General features: G+C 36.8%; 1 protein-coding gene across 2 annotated transcripts in view; it reads left to right on the top strand.

The window, feature by feature from the left end:
• The window catches only part of ARPP21 (cAMP-regulated phosphoprotein, 21kDa), a 100384-nt gene that overhangs the window by 6130 nt on the left and 71954 nt on the right, over positions 1-22300 (top strand). Inside the window, exons 5-8 of one of the 2 annotated variants that reach the window (XM_012720374.1) lie at positions 11828-11936; positions 13771-13872; positions 19464-19501; positions 21851-21907. In XM_012720374.1, coding sequence (XP_012575828.1) covers positions 11828-11936; positions 13771-13872; positions 19464-19501; positions 21851-21907 — 306 coding nt within the window. The remainder of the gene's footprint in view (positions 1-11827; positions 11937-13770; positions 13873-19463; positions 19502-21850; positions 21908-22300) is intronic. The other variant, XM_012720375.1, reaches the window with a different exon arrangement.

The raw sequence follows: 22300 nt of genomic DNA, 5'->3' as shown, positions 1-22300 counted from the left end.
AAATTTACCCACTTATATAAAGGAGGCGGACTAAGATGGGAGTTTCTTGTAGGTTTTGTGTTTTGAAAAAACTTTTCAGTGTATCCTATTTGATGATACGAATATAACTACACTAAAGTCCATGCTCTACTAATCCTGTAGCTTGGGATAATTGAAAAAAAAAAAAAAAAAAACAAACAACTGTGGACAGATGATGACCATGAATCAAGAATTCAGAATGACAAAGTACTTAAATATAACTTTCTTTTTCAATAAGACTCATCACATAGAAAATGATCCCCTGACATGGATGCAGATCAACAGTATATTGGCTGGGATTTATTTTCCAGAATGCCCATTTTTCTAGATGTAGTCAGGTCAAGCAATTGAAGACATAACTTAGGACTAGTTTTGCATCAGGAGAAAATTGTTTCAGATGAATTCAGAATATTTAAACTTTGACAACAGATTATGAGGAACATACCTACATGGGTATGGACTGAACTCAATTCTATTATTTCCTCTAATATCACCTTAGAAAATACATCAGTCCTTATATAATGGGGGAAAAAATCTACAGCCAGACTTTTCCTTTAGTTTAGTACTATAATTTCTTACTTACCTACACCTACTATTTATTCATTGCCATAGGTTCTTTACCTCTCTGTCATGTATATGATTTTGTTTTACCCTAAAAACCTATTTACCACCTTCATTTAATTAGCACCTCATTTTGCATAAGAAGAAAGGGAAGCACAGCTCTCAGGTTCAGTTTTGGACTTACTGAGATGCAACGGTTACTATGAGTTCTCAAACCAGTGTGTTTAATTTTCTTAAATAATCTAATTCTCTTAAAGAAAAAGCATCCCAACACCTAAAGCAAAATCCTCAAAAAAATTTAGTGGATTCATTGGGAACTTAAAGTCTTTTGTTGCTTATTAATTAATGATGGAGAAGACATGTTTGATGATTAACACAAAGGTATCATTCAATAACAGATACTGCCAACAATTTGATAGTTTTTACTAGATTTTCTTGGATTTGTCTCTACTGCAAGATGTTATATTTGAGAAAGGATTATATTCATTCAACTTAAACCTTGGTTTACTTCATTTTAATCTTTTTTTTTCCCTTCAGAATGAGAAAGCTACATTTATCAATAATGTCATTGTAGAGAATGAACCTATTTTGTGGCTATAAAATTAGCGCTACAAGCAGTGCAATTGTCCAAATCACGGTTCCATGCCAGATTTACAGGGCATGAAGGATATAGTGATTTAGAGAGAACAAGAAATAACATAGGGGTGTGGGGTGTCATTCTAAGAGGTTCCCTTCATCTAAGAAAACTGATGCACTTAGGGAATTAGCAAAGGGAAGCCACTTCACCCACTCAGTGCTGCAACCTTGTTGGTTTTCAGAACTAATCAAGGTAAAAACAGGTGGGTATATGTAATCAGCAGCTTTTAGCACACCTGGTGGTCTACAAATTGGGTTTGACTGGCTGGGACACCTTTTGGTTGAAACCAGAAATGGAGTTTTTGAGTAGAGGTCCACCAAGTTGTGTTTTTCACCTTTAGTTTAACTCTCCCCCATAATTACCAGAAATATATTTCTCTCTCATGTACTTTAACTTTTTTTTTTTTTCTGTTGGAATTATTTGTCAACTTTCAAATTAGGTGACAGCATTCAATGGGCCACTTGGGAATTTGGGACAGAAGTACTAGAGTCTGTACTATTTTGGTATTGCAAATAATATTTCTAATGTATTCACTGTTTATTATGTTGGTTTTGTGTTGTTAAGGATTGCGACTAGAAATATATGATGTGACTTCTAAAAAATTTTTTGAAATGCTTCAACCTTTATCTCTGATCTCTGTTTTCTCGTTTTCATTCATTTTTCTTTCATTAGATATTTTTCACCTCCTCTCCATTTCTTGTCATAGAGCAAAGATGATACTATTTCTGTATAATTCAATGGCCAGCAACCATCTTGCACTGGTGTGTTCTAGAAGGCTAAGCTCTCTGCCAGGCAGAGACCCAGGTGTTGCTGGGTGTCTTATCATATGTCAGAGCCAATGTTTCACTAGTCCCAGATAATTTTCATGTTAAAAGGTTGTCATCTCTTGAATATTTTTTCTTTTGTCTTTCACATCCTCCCACTGTCATTGCCTGAAATCCCCTATGCAAGGAAGACAGAACAAAGAAAGGCGAGGGAAGCGCCACTGAAACAGAGTTACAGCCCCAGCAACAGTGAAACAAGAATAGTGGCCCAGGGGTAGTGATTTGATAGGACACCTAGAGTCTGGTACCCAAGAGCACAACGCCCTCATATCTGAGAAGTGAGAGCCTGGTTATTTTCCTGGGTGATTGGTAGTGTATAGCAACTACAGCAGTTGGCATGCTTGTTTTAGAAAAGATAATTAATGAAGTTGGCTATTTGGTGATTCACAGGATCCATGAAATGTGTTCTAGTATTAAGTAAAGCTTCTCTATAGATGAGGCAGTTGAGTTTGTTAAGAGTCCTTGAAGTGAAGTGATGGATAATTGCTACACTAAGAGGCAGGATGGTGGGGTGTACCATCTTCTCAATGAACAGACCCCAAGAGGAGTGGATCCAGCACGTGGAGGCTAAGTACATCTGTTCTGCTTCATTTTCTGAAGAGGCTACAGCTTAAAATGGCAATCATTGGTTTTTTTGACCCTTGGGCATTTCACTCTCTGCAGATGATTCAGAGTTATTTGTACCCAAACAAACAAACAAACAAAAATGCCTTTTCTCCCTACATTTGTTACACTTCTTTTCCTCTGACTGGGAATGTGAATTATACTGGGAATAAATTGAGCAGCATTCATAGTGCTCTGAAGAAGACCAAGCATCAATTTATTTAAGTGCCTCTTAGAAATCTCTAAGTGGTTGGTTGGCTTCCTGTCATTTCTAAACATGGTAAATTTACTCCATACTTTTTCTAGAAATAGACAGCACTGAAACCATTTGATTAGAACGTAACTGAGGATCACATTGCTCTCAGGAAAGCCATGAAGTTTAACTTATTGAACGGACGACCTAGTTCTTTAATCAACACTTGGGTTCAAAGTAAGACATTTATTAACACTGGTGAAACTCTCAAGTATTGTTTTGTATTCTCAAATTATTCCCAAATACTTCAGACAACATTATAGTCTCTATAGCAGGCAGGTAAATCACAGAACTACATTTGTGAAGAGATAAATTAACTTTGTTTTCCTTTCGCTACTTGAAGTTATGACACTTTAAGTGTTACTATTTAATCTTGGAAATCAAAATGTAAATGCCTTGTATAACAATGGTATCTTTTAGTATAACTTTTTGAAAGAGAATTTTTGTAGAGCAATAGTGCCTTGAAAATGTTTCTTTATTTATCTATTTTGCTCACAATATTCTAGGTACAAAACCAGATTATTTTATTGTAAAGCAATTGACAGCTATGCTTTGATCTTACCCACCTAATTCATAGAAACACTAAGACTGAAATCCACTGTCCCTGCCATTTGCCATGGCTCTTCAAGGTTAAGGAAAGAAGTCCTTTAAGTAGAATCAATAATCTTCAATAATAACAAAAACCAAGAAGAAAAATAGAGCACTCTACTTTTACTGGTTTACACACTGGTTCACTTACAAAATCTTGAAAGTGTTTATTTTAAAAAGTGAAGTGAGAACCTAATGAAATAATGTTAATACTAAGATGGATGTTGAAATGATTTACCTACACACTCCAGGGAACACAGTGGATTAAGATGCCCTAGCATAGGTAAAACCACAACCAGGCCCTCCCTGGTGGCGTAGTGGGTTAAAGCACAGCACTGAGAAGCTAAAACCACTTCCGCATGAGTTCGATTCCGGCCTGCCCTGGAGGTGACCACATGGCGTGGCAGACCTCTCCTGACCCGCCCGCTGCTCCCCTCAGCAATGTACTTCATAGATCTGCCTGTTCTGCTCCCCACTCTGTCTCTGGTGAAGCCTCTCGCCTCGCCACCCCTGAGCCTCTGGCCTGTACCCAGCTCTGTATGCACAAATAAATAAATCTTAAAAAAAAAAAAAAAAAAAAACACAACCATACCGAGATCTGTGTTCCCACACAGTGCAGAGCACAAAGTGGTTACAAGTGGCCAGAACCATGCTGAGCAAAGGAAGCGCAGGCTGCAGTCACATCCATCTTCTGAAGAGCCATGATAATTCTGATCAGGACCGTACACACTCGTAGTGTTTATGCACATGAATGTGTGTGTCTGTCTATATAATCTGTTTTAGACACCTGTGGCAATGTAGAGAAAGCCACTATACAACACATACTACAAAGCATATTGTCCCAAGTGAGCAATAATTTTACAGGGAGACAGACTGCTGGTATTTGGTTCCGTCCCTCGGCAGCTGTGCATGTTGTAGGAGCAGAGTGAGACCCAATTCCTGAGGTTTTAGTTTCTAAAGCCATCTTCAGTGTTGGCAGTTATTTTGGAAAAAGTGTTAGAGCACTGAGAGTCTGGTTGTGTACACTGAATAGCTGGTCTTGTTGGTGTAAACTCCTGTGCCATGCTAATGTAAAGATTTCTAAAAGTAGAGAGGCTGCTTATATATTTTCATGGCTTTGGGAAGGTGGAAAGAGCTATAGAGAAGAAAGAGCAGTTGTGGTTTTTCTGGCTGAACGTGTTTGGCTTCCATTACTGCATATAGTTTAAATGCTGGCTTATCATCCTAGATAAAAATCTTCAAATACTACATGGAAATCTACCAAGAGAAGTGGACGTTTATCTATTGTATTTTAGTTCACTACTGTACTCCTTCCAAATGTTAGCCATTCTGGATTCTACAATATTCGTAGGAGAACACAGCTGCAATGTCCCAATCTCCATTTCCCATGCTCCTGTTCTTCAAATGAGGGACATTATGTATATACATACATACATGTACACACACACACACACACACACACACATATTTACACACACACATATACATTCACCCATACAAAAAACAGTTGGGAATTGTATCTAAATTATAAAGTACATTGATTATTCTGTACTTTCAGAAACTAAAATACTGTAGTTGAATATAAACTTAAATGGAATACTTTTGTACATAATATTATAATATATAAGCAAGAAACAGCAAGCAATTTCAGCAATTCCAAGCAAAATATTACTTGGAATATTACTTAAGGGAATTATGATTTCAGGGTTTGGAACTCATGAATCAAGCAATGATTTGGATGACATAGTACAGATTGAATCTCTCCTTATTATGGTTAATGTTAATAAAAACGTTGATTCAATATTTATTGGTGTATCTTTAGATTTTGCTACTCAGAAAAATAGAAACAATGGTAATAGCACTCTATAACATTTCTTCAGTATTTTGCTAATGACTGGCACTGGACTTGATACTTTTATTTCATTGTCTTCTATCTCATTGAATCTTCTCAGATGCTCTATGGTACATTTCATTACTTTTCAGTTTTTACATAGCAACACCACAAAAAGTCAGTTAGGGGCCCTCAGTTAGGGTGCAATGGGTAAGGACCCAGCACTGCATGCTGGCCGCAGCTGCTTCAGTGCGAGTTCGATCCCAACATCGAGGTGATCCACATGGTGCAGCAGACCTCTCCTGACCAGCCCACTGCTCCCCTCACCAGTGTAATTCATACATCTGCCTGTTCTGCTCCCCACTCTGTCTTTGGTGATCCTATCACTGCCCCTCCACCTCTGGCTTATACCCCAGTTCTGTATGCATAAATAATAAATCTTTTAAAAAACAAAGTCAGGAAGTTCATCAGAAGCTGCAGTTCAAAAACCAAAGAGCAGAAAAGACACAGTAATGCATGTTTTGCAAAGGTAAACTTTTGTTAGACTTGTTGCAGTATTTATGCTTAAAACTTGATTCAACTAAACTTTGGCCATGTTCATTTTAGTCATGTCCATTTTGCAGAAAGCTCTTAGGTGATGTGCTAAGATGCAGTATTTTTTAAGGAGCAGGGGAGTGTAGAGCTATTGGATATATGAAAGCTGCTACTTTTCAAAAGTTTGTATAATATCGAAATGGAAGCATGGGGCACTTAGCAAAGGGAAAGGGAACTAAAAGCTCTGCCCTCTTTTCCACTTTTAATTGATGAAAATTCTCATATTATGGGCAATCTTGACAAAATAGGCCAATGTGTCAAGCTAAGCAGGTCCACCTGATGGGCTACCTCTTTGTTTTTATTACCAGTACTGTGTTCAATACAGTTCAAAAATACCCAGACTCACAGAGAAAACATTCTCATCCTTCACGACATGGTTGCTTTATTTTTTTTTTCAAATTTCATATTAGTGCTTCCCTTGACCACTTCTATTTTTCTACATCATTATTATTTGGATTTCTACTTTAGAGAGGAAAGTAAATCCTGAGATTAAAAAATACTGATATTAGCACCCCCACTTATTTATTATCACTAATAAGAACATGTTGCTATGTATAAAGATTAAGAGAGACATACAATTAAAAGATGACTTCTTGTTTTATTGACATATATTGGAAAGTCTTAATGTGATAAATCAAGCTCAGAGGTAGGTAGTATAAGTAATATTAGCATTTTTTTAAACAGCAAAATAAAAACAACTAAATATTCAGTGTAGCTGATTATAAAATAATATAGTATTATGCATTTCAAAAATATTTAAAATACATGAAGATTGTCCACAATCCAATAATTAATACAAACCTCTTTTGAGATATTGAATTGGTTTCCAAGTATTCTACTAATAGTTTTTATTATGTCATTGTTATAAAATAATAATATTCTATTGTAACCACAAATATGTAAAAGTTTTAAATGTAAGTGTCCCATAATCCCACCATCCAGAGATAACAACTGTTGTCTTTCTTCTTCATATACTATATATGTTATAGTTTTAAACTAGATAAGATACGGCATTTCTCTTTTCTTATACATCACTGTCTTACATTTGCCAATAGTATCATTTATTTGGGAAGTTGCACTTGACATACAGAGCTGTTTTAACCTAACCAGTCCATGTTGCTTTTCCACTGTTTTCCTGGCATAAGCAATGGAATTATGGATCCATTTATTGCTCTTTTCTTTGGATTTGCCCTGAGAAATGGAATTGCGTTGTCAAGGTAGATTGACATCTTTAATGTTCTTAATGCTATAACCAACTTGCCAAAGAGGTGGGACCAATTTAACAGCATGTACCACTTAGACCCTTGTGACCTTTGAGTTTTGTGTTTAGTTTTGTTGTTCATGAATAGCTTTATATTCAAAGAGTGTCCAGGTGATTTCTGTGTTAATTTGCATGCATCTGTATATAGAGTGTAAAACAGAAACAGAGAAGATAAATAAAATTTTTATGTGTACAAAATGAAGAATATGTGTTTAAAAGATGCTTGTGAGAGAATCTGGACACTTAACACTGCATCTCCCGGTTATATAAATTGTGGTCTCAATCAGAAGAGAACAAAATGGTAGTAAGGGCAAAGTGATTGTGGAAACTATGAAATACTTAAAGAACTTAGGATTTCTTTTTTTTTTTTAATAAAAGATATCAGTCATTGAAATTTCAATTGAAAATTTTAAAGTATTAAGAAAATAATATCACTAGATTTCTCTAGCATTTTTGATTATTAAAATATTTTGGGGCCCTCCCTCGTGGTGCAGTGGATTAAAGCACTGCACTAAGAAGCTTAAGCCACTTCCATATGAGTTCGATCCTCGCCTGCCCGAGGAGATCCACATGGCGCGGCAGACCTCTCCTGACCCGCCCGCTGCTCCCCTCAGCAGTGTACTTCGCCAATATGCCTGTTCTGCTCCCCACTCTGTCTCTGATGAACCCTTTTACCCTCCACATCTCTGGCCTGTACCCCAGTTCTGTATGAATAAATAAATAAATCTTAAAAAAATATATTTTGGATAGATATCTTACCCAGCAGAATATTTTGTCCTACTTTATAAGCAGCTTTCTTCATTAAGATAGTTATGCACGTTGATGACAATATTTCAGTTATTCATTATAAATTCAAAGACTCCTGTAGTTAGTAGAATTGAATTCTTTGTAAGTACATATGTAGGTGGAGTGGACAGGCAGATTAAGATGAACTTTTTGAAAGAAAAGTAATGAAATTGGTCTCAAGAACCTAGGAGTGTAGACTAAAATCACTGAAACTAATTCTAGATCAAGAAGATTTGTAAAATAATGACTACTCATCCATTTTAAGCCTAATGAAAAAAATTGAAGTAAAATCGCTATTGATTGAAAAAGTTTGATTGTCTTCATACACAATATTTCACTCAGCCTCTCTCCCTTTCAGTCCATGAGTTAGGTCTAATAAGTAGCAGAAAGGAGTTAATTCTGACTTTTCAGAAGCTTGACTGGGGAGACTAAGACACTGATGGAAATGTCATTGGTTTCATCATAGATACCTACTACAAACTGTGAAAAAATAGCTTTCTTAACCCTAAGAAAAGGACAGTTTTTTCATCAAGAAGAAACATTAAATACATTTTCTCTGCTTTTTTGAAGTTGATACAGAGAAAGCTCTAATAGAAATAACATAAATGGACCAAAGCTTCCAGGAAGGAATAACAGGCATATATAATGTCTGTAACTCTAGTTATCATTAAGTTATCAAATATTGGAATATTTCACAGTTTTGAGGAGATTTCGTTAGAGTTATACCCTCATCTTGAAGCATTTAAAGTTAATTATCATTTTTAAATAAAGGCTGACATATTGCACTGGTTCCATTCATTTTTATGGCTAAGAAATAATATTGTTATGGTGTTAAATTAGTAGTAAAAGGTACCTTTTATAGCTGTGATATTGTACTGCATTACTGGTAATTTTTAATCACATGCCATACTTCAGTTGTATACTTTAGTTTGCTTGAGCTTAAACTGCAGATTTCACTTAGCTCTAGAGTCAGGGATAATTCTCTATAAAATCCACCTGGTAAATATTACTAGATTTATTTTATTCCTATTACATAAACTTCACATGGTACCTTTTAATCATGTGATATGTTTTTGGGAAATCATAGAAGAATTAGCAATCTGTATGATTAGGTTCTGATGTGTGATAAAAATTTAAACAAGATCTTTGAAAAGCGGTTATGGAGAATGCATTTTGCATAATTTATATCAGAGTAAGAAATTATATGGCTCTACATGGTATTTACATTATTGATTAGAATAAGCTCTTCAACTACTCTTTGTTTATGTGATGGATTTATTTTTCTAAATATGTCTTGCTATGAAAAACAAATAAACTAGAACTATGAAAAATTGCAACTAAATTTTAAATTTTAAAGACAAATTTAAGTAGTTACCTTATGCTACAATGAAACTTTAAACTAAGCAATTTCAAAACTAGAAAAACTAATAATCCAATTTCTATCTCTCTTCCCAGGATATTCTCAAATTTCATATTTTCTTAATAATGTTATTATATTTTTTGTCTGAAATCTGATTTTTTAAATCTTTCTGTTCCAAATTTAAATTCACGTTCTAAATAAATACTCTCCTTATCATAACTTAAAAAATTAGGACAGTACATCTTATTCAGTGCTCTTTAATCTTTCCTTCCATTACAGTGATTTATATAGAGATGTGCACTACATTTTCATTCATTCATTCACATACTGATTCATTCATTTATTCAACCAAACCCTTCCCATATGCCAGGCATGGTTGTAGGCAAGCATAGCTAAAAATTAAGAAAATAAAGTTTTTTACTCACATGGAACTTACATTCTCATTGTAGTTAATATGCTGAAATCTCACTCTAAATGGTCTTCTTAAAGTATTTTAAAGTCAAATCACCTTATGCTCATGAATCAAAAATTTCACATTCTCAGGCCATTTAATTTCTAAGTGAGTAGTTACAGACTTTTAAGAATTAGAAGCAATATATCTATAGCTGTAACAGTAAGCTAAAATTTCCCTGTATTAGAGTTTATCAGAATACAGAGCTTCGGGATGTTAGGAGAGAATTAATTAGCTCCAACACAATCGGTGTTTGTATTTAAGCTAATATCCTAATTTCACTTGCTACATTAAAAGTGATATAACAATCTCTAAATTTCAGTTGAAAATGTTAGGATGCTTTAAAAAATTCAGAGGGGATTGTTATATTGATTGTGACTAGCAGCTATTCATGAATATATTACAAGACATTAAAATATGATAAGTAATTGAAATAGAATGTGATAACACGTTCTACTTGAAATTGTGTTTAATTTCTCCACTGTAAATGCCCTCTTCATTGTATAGTAAAAGTTCACTTTATTCCCATAGTATTCTGATTTTAAAATGCAGTATTTGCAATTACAGATAATTATATTTTATTACATTTTAATTTTGCTGAGAAACATTTATTTTTGTCTTTAAGGTGATGTCATGCGGGATTTGTTCATTGTACTTTAAACATTGTTTTTGTTCTTTTGGTGATTTTGAGGACCTGAGTTCACTGTGTTCTATACAAGCGGAGAGGACAGACTATTTTGTGTCTATGGTTTTCTATGAAAATCTACAAACTTGGAATCAAAAGGGCTACTGAGGAAAGATTTCGTTGTAAAAGAGGCCAAAAATATTTACCCTTCCTACACCAGTTGTATTGGAGTGATTGAATGAGATCACGTTATCACTTTGCAAAAATTACACACAGTTCTAGAAGCTACAAATGGTATTCAATTTTCTGTCACAGTCTGCTCATCAATATTATTATTATTTCTGTACATGTATTTAAGGACAACATGCTTCTTTTTAAAATTTGGAATATACATTTAAACTACTCCTTTGTTTTCAAAGTGTTGTTTGCTCATTTTGGAGATATAAGGAGGCAATGAATTCTCTTAATTATGGGTCCTTCGTATTAAGCAAGACACTGGGAAGCAGCTTCCTGATGACTGAATGCATAATGAACCCAAGAGGGATAGAAAACCCACTGGCCTTCAGAAGTAATACATCAGACATGACAGCGATACTGTAATGAGAGTCATAAATTACCCCTGCTTCTAAGCCCAGAACAAACGTTTTAGCACTTCCTCTGGGATGAGCCCAAGTCCAAATCATCCATTGAGTCCTGTAGTGTGTAGTGACAATTGTGGGAAGTTAACAAGGAAGTGGGGCCCTTTCCTCTAATAGTGTAAAATGATTAAGGGGGTCTAAAATAATCAATTGGATAATCAATAGTGTGTAACTGCTTGGAGCGCTGTCCCCATGCTAATCAGTCATTAAGCTGTTCAAACTAAATATCTCCAGCTTCCCCAATTACTGAACTGATTTACAAGACATGGTCAAGGATGTCAGAATCCACTAGCCTCAGATTCCAAAGCATTTGTCACCAGAGGGAGGCAGAAATTAAATCTAGGTGACCCCCTCTCATGATGGATTCCAAAGACTCTTAAAAGGAGTAAATTGTGGGAGGCAGTCTCCCACAAAATTCCAAACATTTTGCTTGAGAGTATGGGCAGGAACTTGATTGAACTGAGGAATGATGGAAGTAACAATAACTGCAACTAGGTAACTAGAAAAAAAATAACTAGAAAACAGGTCTTTAAATTCCCTAAGACTTCAGCTATGGGAAACAGCGTGCAGCAAACCAGAATCTGAATTCAAAACAACCAAAGGTTGTCCCTAACACCTGGGACAGAACATACTGTTAGTTTGGCTGTATAATGCCAGCAAGTCAAGCATCAAAACCGCATGTGAACTTTTTTTTTTTTTAAGTTGAATGCCACGGTGGGGGAAAAAACAACACTGAGAAATAACTTTCAACAAGGGAAAAAAAACTTTTTTATTGATATGTTTTACTTTGCTGGCAGACCAGAGCAAAGGTTTTGTGAACATTTAAAAGATGAAAAAGGTGAAGAATCCCAGAAGCGGTTTATCTTGAAGCGAAATAACTCTAGTATTGATAAAGAAGACAATCAGGTTGGTCTCAAGTTTGAGAGTGGCTGACATTGTTGTTTTTGAAGGTGGGCTGACTGATGTTCATGTCTTTCTTCCGTTGTTGCCTCCTCCCGCTCCCGCCTCTCCCCTGCCTCAAATCTACTGTTCTCTCCACCCTCTTGCCCTCCTCCTTCCCTTTGGCACTCAGTGGGTAGCAAAATAACCATGTCCTGGTTGCTTTAGCCATGGCTCTGTGTTGGGCTGCATGGGTGGTGCTTGGCGCAGTTCCTGCTGCATGTGGAGGGTGGGGATGCCACAGACTCGGAGCTGTTGGGGAAAGCTTTGTCAGTCGCATTTCCAGATGTCTGTGTAACTATGGAAGTCGTTCCACTCCCTACAGCTTTGTCCTTCAGTTGTGCACAAATTGAGCTGGATTATCAATACGGACCGATGATCAACTGGTGTAGCTGTAAAGAACAAACCTTGTTATGGTGAGGACAGGTGGATTTTGCAACTATCCTAAAATAAGTCTTCACAGAAAAGAATCAAGTTCATGTTCTAGTCTCCCACCCCTTCTCCTTCCCATGTTTTATTGTCCATGGAAATCGTCTGCTTGTTTTGCATGAACTGTAGCCGAATTTTCTCCGTGTGTGTGTTCTGCTTGTAACCAAACATGCTGTCCTAGAGTAGCCTTCTTCATGTACCTCAACAAGGGTAGAGAGACACTTCACTTAATCTCTTCTCCAGATGGGGGAGGTGGGATCCAGGGTGATTAGCAAGAAAACTAAGTAAATGGCAAAAGAAAACATGCTATAAGTGATAAGAATAGTAGAAAGCCATCTAAATGTCACTACAATTACACTTTATGTCTCTGACAATCAAAATAGATTTTTTTGCAAATGACTTTGCCTTAGAAATCTTGAAGGTAAGACAACATGCATTTCCCTCAAGCTATTACTTTAATTACTCTCAGTGAGTCATTGTAAGCCAGTATGTGCATCTCTGACGCACTTTTTATGAAACCTGTTCATCATTTGTATCTCGTTTCCTCCCACCACCACTGCCACCACCACTGAGGTAACCCATGGCTTGAGTTGACTATAAAACATGTGCCTGTGCCGTGTACTCGTGGGCGTTTGTTGAATGGATGGATGAACATAGTTAGCGCAGAGCACGCTGGGAGGAACAAGATGGGAGGGTAGTTGAAATGTAGGAAGTGGTCCAGGTGAAAGGTAGAAGAGCAGTCCTCATGCTGGGTTCTTTGAATTGTTCTTTGATACTTCTCGACAGTGACCCAAGTCAACAAACTAGTTTATCCAATGTAGGTTCTACTTTCTTTTGCCAGAGGTAACCCCAGAATCAATCAAGTGACTCAAGAACACAAATTTAGATAGAAAAATAAAGCCCACCTCTGCCTTCCTGCCCATTACTTTTTTGATTCCCCTGCTATTGTTCCAGTCCCTAAGATTTCCCAAAACCACCTCTCCCCCCGCCCCCACTTTAGTCACCTTGAGCAAGCCACTTCCACCTCTAAGGAGTACAAATCACACAAGTCAGTGATGAGTCTGAGGGCATCACTGGCGACCCAAGTAGCTGAACTGGTTGAAACCTGAGGCACATCCAGGTGCTCTCATTCCAGAAACACCTGTGCCATGTACCTCCAGCAAGAGCAGCAGGTCTCTGGTGGCCCTGCATGTCAGGCACACACACCCCACACTTGTGCTCCACACAGCTTCCCTTGGGACTAGAGGGAGTGTGACTTTTCATGCTCCATTTGTTTAAGTGAACATTTATTATTCTCAGCTGACAGTTACTTAACTGCAGATTTCTAACAGCTCAACGTGGATAACCCTCCTGATTTCTTTTCTCTGTTCAGCAAAACAGAATGCATCCATTTAGAGATGACAGACGAAGTAAATCAATTGAAGAGAGAGAAGAGGAATATCAGAGAGTGAGGGAGAGAATATTTGCACACGATGTGAGTAGTTGTTTTAATTGCCTCTTTAGTGCGGTCCCTCCATCAGCAGAAAGGCAGCTCATTCCCCAGACAGGGAGCTGGCAGGGACTAGGGAAGCTGGAGCCAGGAAACAAATTGAACTGCAGCAAACTAGAGGTGTTTCTGGAAGAGGACCTCGTTCAGGGAAGTGATGGAAAAGTAGCCAAGGGTTTGCTTGAGTCCCTCCGTTATGACTTGTGGAGGAAGAAAGGTACCATTTTTGTCAGCGGAATAGGCTTTGAATACAGAGAGATGATGCCAGACTTGAGAAGAACCAGCTTCATGGCCGTGTGAGGCAGCAGATTGCCATGTTTCTGTCTCCTTAAAACCAACAGTGTTCACAGGAAAGAATAATTCAGTCTGTTGTTCACACACAGAGAGGAAGAGAGAAATTTCTGCATTCGTAGCAAGTAAGAACATTTTATTATATCAATGTTAAGTAATAACATTCCCGTGCCCCTTCAGTTTCACCAAGTCAGGTCTGTGGGCCATTTGCCAAGGAAGTCATCATAAAACAATCTTTATTCAAATCCCAATAAAGCATGCAGTTGAGCTTTTACTATCCTTTTCCCTACTTACTATTGTCAAAATAAAATATAAATTAAGTTAAATAAAAAGTAAAACGTGTGCTAAAAAAAAAAAAAACTGGGTTTCTGTGCAAGAAGACGAAACAAAAGCATACTATTGTCATTGCTTTCCCATTCCATAAAATCATTTAGCAGCCCCTAGCCCCTAAAGTCACTGAGATTTCTCCCTTCTGCAGAAGCAGAGGTGTGAACTCTTTTGGGTAGGCAGACAACACCTCCCTGTTTGCAGAGTGAGCTGGGGCATCAAACTCCTGTGATAGCCTAATCCTGAGGCTGTTACAAAGCCAACCTGGCCATCAGCAAGGCTTCGGAATTCAGCATGGAGCAGCCTGCTGTCCCAGAGCCTCCAGGTCCAATTCAATGTCCCTGACCCTCTTGCTGATGTTGGGCCCTTTAATAGGAAGCTGCAGAGGAAGTTCAAACCTTCAGCATTGCACTTCTTTCACATTTATACTGGCTTCATGGTTGTTTCTAGATCTTCTACACCTTTCTTAAGTGTGACAAAACATACTTTGGATAATTGAATTATCTGGGCCAGAGCTTTGGAATCTGAGAGATTCCAAGGTTGACCTGAAAGAAGGAAGTGGAAGCAAACACAGTTTGATGAGGTCTGGATACAATTCTAGATTATTCTACAGACATATGGGCTACTTAGATATTTATTATGTTGAGAATTATCGATATTGCAAGGTACAGTCTGACTCATGGCAGTCTAACTTGTGTCTGTGGATAGAAAAATGAAGTGATAAGAGGACCTGTTCTACTCCTGATAGTGTATAGATGTCTCCAGTTGGCTGGGTGGTAGACAGTTTCTTTTCATGACCATCATGGAGCAAAAATTATTCCGAAGACCAATTCACCAATTCATATAATTTTTTTATTCACCCCTACCTCTTCTCTTTCTGCTCTTCCCGCCCCCCCCCAAAAAAAAAAACACATTTTCCCTCTTTGGTTCTATATAACTTATGAGTGACTTGCTAAATGTTATGTTGAAAAGCAAAACACTCATTCAGTTAATGTAAAAATACTAGCTGTGTTTGTTCAAACTTGTGCCACATCACCATAGGGCTAGATGACAGAAAATGGCATCACCAGTGGCTGCCGGTGATGAGGATGACACCTGTTGCCATCCTCCCTTTACAGATGCTCATGGCCATAGGTAGGTCAGCACAGGGATAAGGGGGCAGCTTGGCTTCCTTCACACATTTTTTCCTGATGAGCCCATCAGGGAGTTAGCTGTAAGGAACCTGGGTACCAGGCTAAAAATTGGAATAGAGGCTAAAAACCTCTATTTAATTAATGTTTTTTTTTAATTACAAACTATCTTAAATATGAGAAAGCTTAAATGCCAAGCTGTTGCCATAGCCTTTCTATCCCATGACATAATTCTTAGAGATGCTATGTCTCAGCAGCACACACTTAAAGCTTTGCTACTTCAAGTGGGGTATCTAGCACTGATCACCCGAAGTCCCACAATGAGGTATTTCTCATAGGTAGCCTGAACCCAGAGGATATTCATAGGATTTCAGAGATGAAAAGAATCCCTTAAATCATATGCAAAATATTATGCCCATGAGCACATATGCATTTTTCTAAGGAAAAGCCCTCCCTCTATTGTTTATAATCTCATTTCTTACACATTTTCATGACCCTTCAAAGGCTGTTGCTCTTTTAGAAAGAGCAAAAATGCCCAGTGTCTGTCTCCCAACTCCGCATAACTCACCTGGAGAGATGCAACCCACACTGTATTTTCTAGGTGTTAGCTGCTTATTGGCACATAACAGATTACCCCAGAATTTGACAGCTTAAAACCAAAATGCTATGCTTCTCATTTCACAGTTTCTGTGAGTCAGGAGTCCAGCAGTAGCTTTACTGTCTGATTCTGGCTCGAGTTCTTTCATGAGGTAACTGTCAGCTGGGCTGCAATCATCTGAAAACTTGATGGAGTGGTGACCCGCTTCCACATTCACTCATGTTGGTGGACCTCAGTTTCTTGCTGGTGATAAACTGTTAATCTCATGTCCCAGTATGCAGTTCCCTTCTTAGTCCATATAATGTCTTCATTATTTGTTATCAAGCTTCCCCAATGCAGAGAACAAGACAGAACAAGAAGACTCAAGATGCGCAGTCTTTTGTAACATAGACATAGAAGTTATGTGCCTTTCCTTCTACTGTGTTTTGTTGACACAGTTTGGTAAAAACCTGGTAGAAGACAAGGTTATAAAAAAACAATAGGTAGTGATCTTTGGAGGGGACTCTACATTAACACGATATTATATATCTAGTTATAACAAACTCAAAGACACGGCATTGCTATATGAACTTTCTTATATATGGTCATACATCTTCCTTAGCATTTACACAAAAACAGCTTCATCTCTGTAACTCTACATTCCTAAAATGTTGAGGTACAGAAGATAATAATTAAAGTTATAGTAATTGATTGCTAAAGCAAATGCAAAGAATCCAGCATAAGGAAACTAAGTCATAGATATCTTTGCTTAGCTGGCTTTAGTTTCTTCATCATTGAAAATGGAGGTGATTGAACTGACTTTCTTTGACAATTGTGGTTTCATTGAGAGAATCATCTGAGTAGGCTCAAAATACTTAAGTAGAATTTTTCCTATTAGGTTACAATAAAGAAATACTTCCTAGTATTTTCATTTTAGTAAAATTCAGAATATTTTAAGATTAGAAGTGATTTTGGATATTTTATAATGCTTGTGGATGTCTAAGGTGTGTATGTGTATGTGTTTGTGTGTAGGTACATGATCAAAACATGTGGACCATTTGGGGATTTTCAAATAAAATTTCAAATGTAGGTTGAGAATTTTGGTATCTTAAGATAATACAGATTTCTCATTTTAGAACTACATTGTTGGAACTCAGTGCATACAACAATGTAGTTCTCAAACATTAAATGCATTTTTGTAGTCAGAAATAATTAAATTATATCAGTGTTTCCTTTGACATGAACTTCAACTTATGCAATGTTGCCAGCTTGATAGTTGATAAAGCAATATATTTGAAAAAGACGTATTCTGCCTGGGAAATAATTCCTGAAGGATATTTAGGTAGAGATAGGGATTCAAGGAGGGGACTCATCTCCAGTCTCCTTGGCATGTACTGGGATTCCTACTCAGTGATAACTGATAACAAGGGCATACAGTGTCACCTGGCTTGGGGGTGGGATGTGGGAGAGAGTTCTGTAACCCATTAGGCAAAATCTTTTTTTCTCCTTAAAAAAATGAGCTCTTTATATCTAAGAAACCATATAAGTGACAGCTTTGAATGCTGCTCTTAATTACTGTGACAATTTTATCTTTCTCTGCTATTAAAATTTGCAAGTTATTAATATTACTTTTTATAAAGTTTATTTTCATCAGCTACTGAATCATAACCCATAACTGTGTCTGTCTTATTTATGAAAATGTGGAGGAATGATGGGATGATTTTTGGGGACTTTTTTATAAAAAGTAGAAACCTTCTGAAAATACCTTTGGGCAAAGTTGTATTTGACTTGCAGGGGCCTTATTTTTTAATTCAAAGAGTTTGGGCAACTTCATTTTGCCCTGAATGCTTTTAGATTAACAAGTCCAAAGAGGTCAATATGTCTTTGATCAACTCTTTCAAAGGAGTAGTAGAGTATTTCTAATACCCTGTTAGAACATCATAAACTTGATTGACCTCTTTGCAATGACAAGAGTTGAAAGGTAGCAAAGTACTGGATTCACACTGTGTATCTGAGACAACCTCGCTTTCTTTGCTATTCAGGATGCACATTCATAGCACAAAGGTTAAAACAAAAATGCTTCTAAGAGATGCCCTCACTGAAATGCTCAAACCACTGAGGAAAACATTATGCCCATCTGTGCCCTTTGGCTTAAAAGAAGGAAATGATTTCTCAAGTAAAATGTAAAGAGAAATCAATATCCTGCTTGTCTTTTTCTAAGCGGTAGTTATATTAGCAACATTCCTTAATTCAAAGATTTGTTATTGAAAGGTCATTATTATTTCTTTAGTTGCATTTATCTTCCAGTGGATCTGTTAAGTCTTTATATATCCACTTAGCAGATCACTTATTTATCATTTAGAAAATCCACACATATAGACTGGTATCCATATTTATGTTTAGAAATGTAGTTCTTTGAAAATGGCTTTTTAATACCTAATCTCAGTCACTATAATACCAGACCCTTGTTCCACCATATTTTTAGACTTCTCTTTTACTGTTTCTTATTAAAGTTTAATTTACTCTGCCTTTCCCCAGCATGTAATGATTTTCTATTCCCTGTATTACCTATGAAATACAAGATAGTATCTACAAGATAGTAGATAAATGAATGCTTGGGAAATGGAAGCTAAGAAGACACTGGTTTTGAGTGTAAAATCTTAGATGGACCTTGACACCTTTACCATTTTTTCTTGTTCTCACCTGTCTTCTCCCTACCCCTCCCTGTACACACTTAAGATTAATGATTGATGGCATACTTCAATGTTAGTAGTCTTTCAGTCAATCTCGTGAGAGTTTGTGGTTGCCAGGCAACAAGCTCACAATGGTGACTTTCCTGCTTGCCCAGCCTCAGGTGCGGCGTGCCAAGGTTGCACGGTCTGCCATGATTTGAACTTGTCCTTTTAGCCCTTGTTGATGGCTGTATCTTCACAGCCTCTGAGGGAGTTGCCACCTCAGAGGCTGCTGGTCACATGTTTCATTCACATCTCTCTTCTCCTGACCTTGCTGTTGAGCTGGCTAAGTCTGTGAAATCTGGAGATGTCCCGATGGAAAAGTACTGTATACTGCATGACAATGGTTCATAACTCTAACTTACTTTTTCCCTGTTTTATTTCCACTTTTCTAAAAATGGTATCTATTTTTCTGCATTCTTTTCCTCTTGGAGGGGAAAAGTAGTGTTAAAATAAGGCAAGCTTTTGGGATCCCTCAGCATCTCCAGAACGTCTGATACAATGCCTTCTTTTATTTTTCAGTCAGTTTGCTCCCAGGAAAGCCTTTTTGTGGAAAACAGGTAAAATGAAATTTGCTTTTTCATGTCTTTGGAGGAACAAAGTCTGTCATGTGTGTCCTGTATATTCATAGATACATATATTCCCCCATATATGTGTGTGACTTGAATATATGTATACATAAATACATATATCTATGTGTTCACACATATATGCAATTAAGCATGTCTAAGAACTAGTTTGGGGAAATGTTCTCTCACTTACCTTCAACCATAAGTTTAGATATTTTTTCTTATTTAAAGTCTCAACTTCTGGTCCTCCCAAAGATGCAATTCCTGTTACCTTCACCAGGCATTAATAAGCATAAATGTCAACAGCATCTAGGAACTTGCAGTTTCATTGGCTTATTGAATAGACTACTAAAAGTACTTATATATTTAGTACTGTTAGCAATTTCCTGTGCCCTATAATTATATATAGCTACACAGATAATGACTTGAGTCATTATTATAATTTCCTCATTCTAAGCAAACTATTAGCCTTCACAAAAGGCCTAACTCGGAAATGTTATCACAACTGGATTTAGTAGTACACCTAGCTGGGGAGTGAGTAGGAGGTGGTGGTTGTGAATGATGGCTTATTAAAGTGATGCAATGACTTGAATATAAGGGCAGACATTTTTCAAATTTAAGATATACTCTTAAAAATACCTCCATATATTTAGTAATAGAGTTTCAAAGAGAATTGAAGAATTCCACATCAGCTGTATTTATCACACGATGCATCAAAATGAGCAACTTATATTGGAAATATGGTAGCCATTAAAAATATGGAGGCTGATTTTTTTTTTTTTAGGTATTGACTTATAGAGTGTCCCCCATAAAATTGAATCAAATGGGACCTATTTGGTCATGCAAGGTGTTAAGACTCAGCACTATGAAGCTATCAGCAGCTGCAGCATGAGTTTGATCCCCAGCCAGGGAGCTGACACACATGGTATAGCAGACCTCCCCTGTCGTATCCACTGCTCCCCTCAGCAATGTACTTCCTTGACCTGTCTGTTTTATTCCCCATTCTTTCTCTGGTGAATCCTCTCACCTCCCCATACCTCTGGCCTACAACCCAGTTCTTACATGCATAGATAAAATAGATATTAAAAAACTGGTTAAAATGGAAATTGAGTAAGATGTCCCATAGTTAGAGACATTTAAACTGGGTTTTAGAGATGATGGCTTTTAAATAGTCATCATTAATATTAACAGAACTCTTCAAGTAACCCCTCAACTGAATGACTGTCTTGAGAATGGATAAAATTAGAAAACAAGCTCACATAAGGCAAAAACAACTTCAAAACTTAAATATTAGAGATAAATATTCTCTAGAATATCCATGAGCAGGGCTCCCTCATGGTGCAAGTGTTAAAGACGGAGCGCCTTCAAGCTATTTTCAGTAATTGCTTGCATCATGAGTTCGAAATCTGGCCAGGGAGCTGACCCACATGGCACAACAGACCTCTCTACCTTGCCCAGTTCTCCCCTCAGCAGATATACCCTTCAGTAGATCTGCCTGTTCTGTTCCCCACTCTCTCTGTTGAATTCTGTCACACACACATGCACAGTACACCTCTGACTTACACCCCAGTTCTTGTCTGCATTTAAAAAAATAATAATAATCTTTAAATTAAAAAAAAGAAGAAGAATCTATGAGCAGTAGCATCTTAGGGATAAGTCTGAATCATTCAAACATTCTACATTCTTCTCTAAAAGATAAATAGCAATTGTAACTCAGTTTAAGGGGAAACATTCCCTAATCTTCCAGACAGTAATTTTCTATACCTTACTCAATGATTTTATTCTGTTATATGTGTTTTATATTAAAAAGACTGATAATGGACTTAAATGTCCCTTGTATTCAAACTGAATTATATTCATTAATACCATAGCTGCTGACATGCATACAGCAATTCTTGATGGTCCCTAAACAAGTAAAAATCTAATAAAGTGGGTGTCCTATAAAAGTGTCTTGGTTACTTCCCTTGTAATGTCAATATTCCACTATGCTCAAAAAATAAACAAAAAAATTTAATAGTGTTTAAAGAAAAAAAATCACAATATTTATCATTAAATAGCTAATATATTGCAACAATTTCTTTTAGTCTCTCTTCCATGCCATCTATTTCTTCTTCCCATCTTTCTCTCTTATCTAGTGTTAGTGCCTATCCTAGAGTAGGGTAAAATCTTGTTGCCATCAATTTATTAATGCAAAATACAATACCATGCAAATAAAATATAGTGTGTGGGTTTAATTTACAAGACAGGTATTCTATATAGTAAGCTACACATCCATTTAACATAGGGTATTACGGATCCTTAGATTTTATATCATAAAAACCATGTTTTTCTTTACAGTAGGCTCTTGGAAGACAGTAACATATGCAATGAGACCTATAAGAAAAGACTGCTCTTTCGGTTGGTATGGTTTATTTTTTTAAAACTGTGTTTTCAGATATGTGGCAGATTCAATGTTGAATATAAGTGTATTAGTGTAAAATATATCTGTTCATCCAATAAAATATGTTTGGTTTCTCTTTGTGGAGGTTGTTAATAGAGCTAGTGTTGATGCTCTATTGGATAATGTGAGATGTAGGATCAGAAGAACATTACTTTGTTTATAATACTTTAGGGCTCTCCCTTTGATTTCCACTTTTTTTTTTTTTCTTCCCTCAAGGGCTAACTTTGGCAGCACACTGATTTAACATTCCCAAATCAACTTTTGTAAACTACACCAAGTTAAAATTTCTCTGGCAAGCTGCAATTGTATATCCATTCCCAGCACTAGAAAACAAATCAATGATAACTCCA

The sequence above is a fragment of the Condylura cristata genome, unplaced genomic scaffold, assembly GCF_000260355.1.
Source record: "Condylura cristata isolate star-nosed mole 26May11 unplaced genomic scaffold, ConCri1.0 scaffold00004, whole genome shotgun sequence".
NCBI lineage: Eukaryota > Metazoa > Chordata > Mammalia > Eulipotyphla > Talpidae > Condylura > Condylura cristata.
This window is presented reverse-complemented; position numbering and strand designations above follow the sequence as displayed.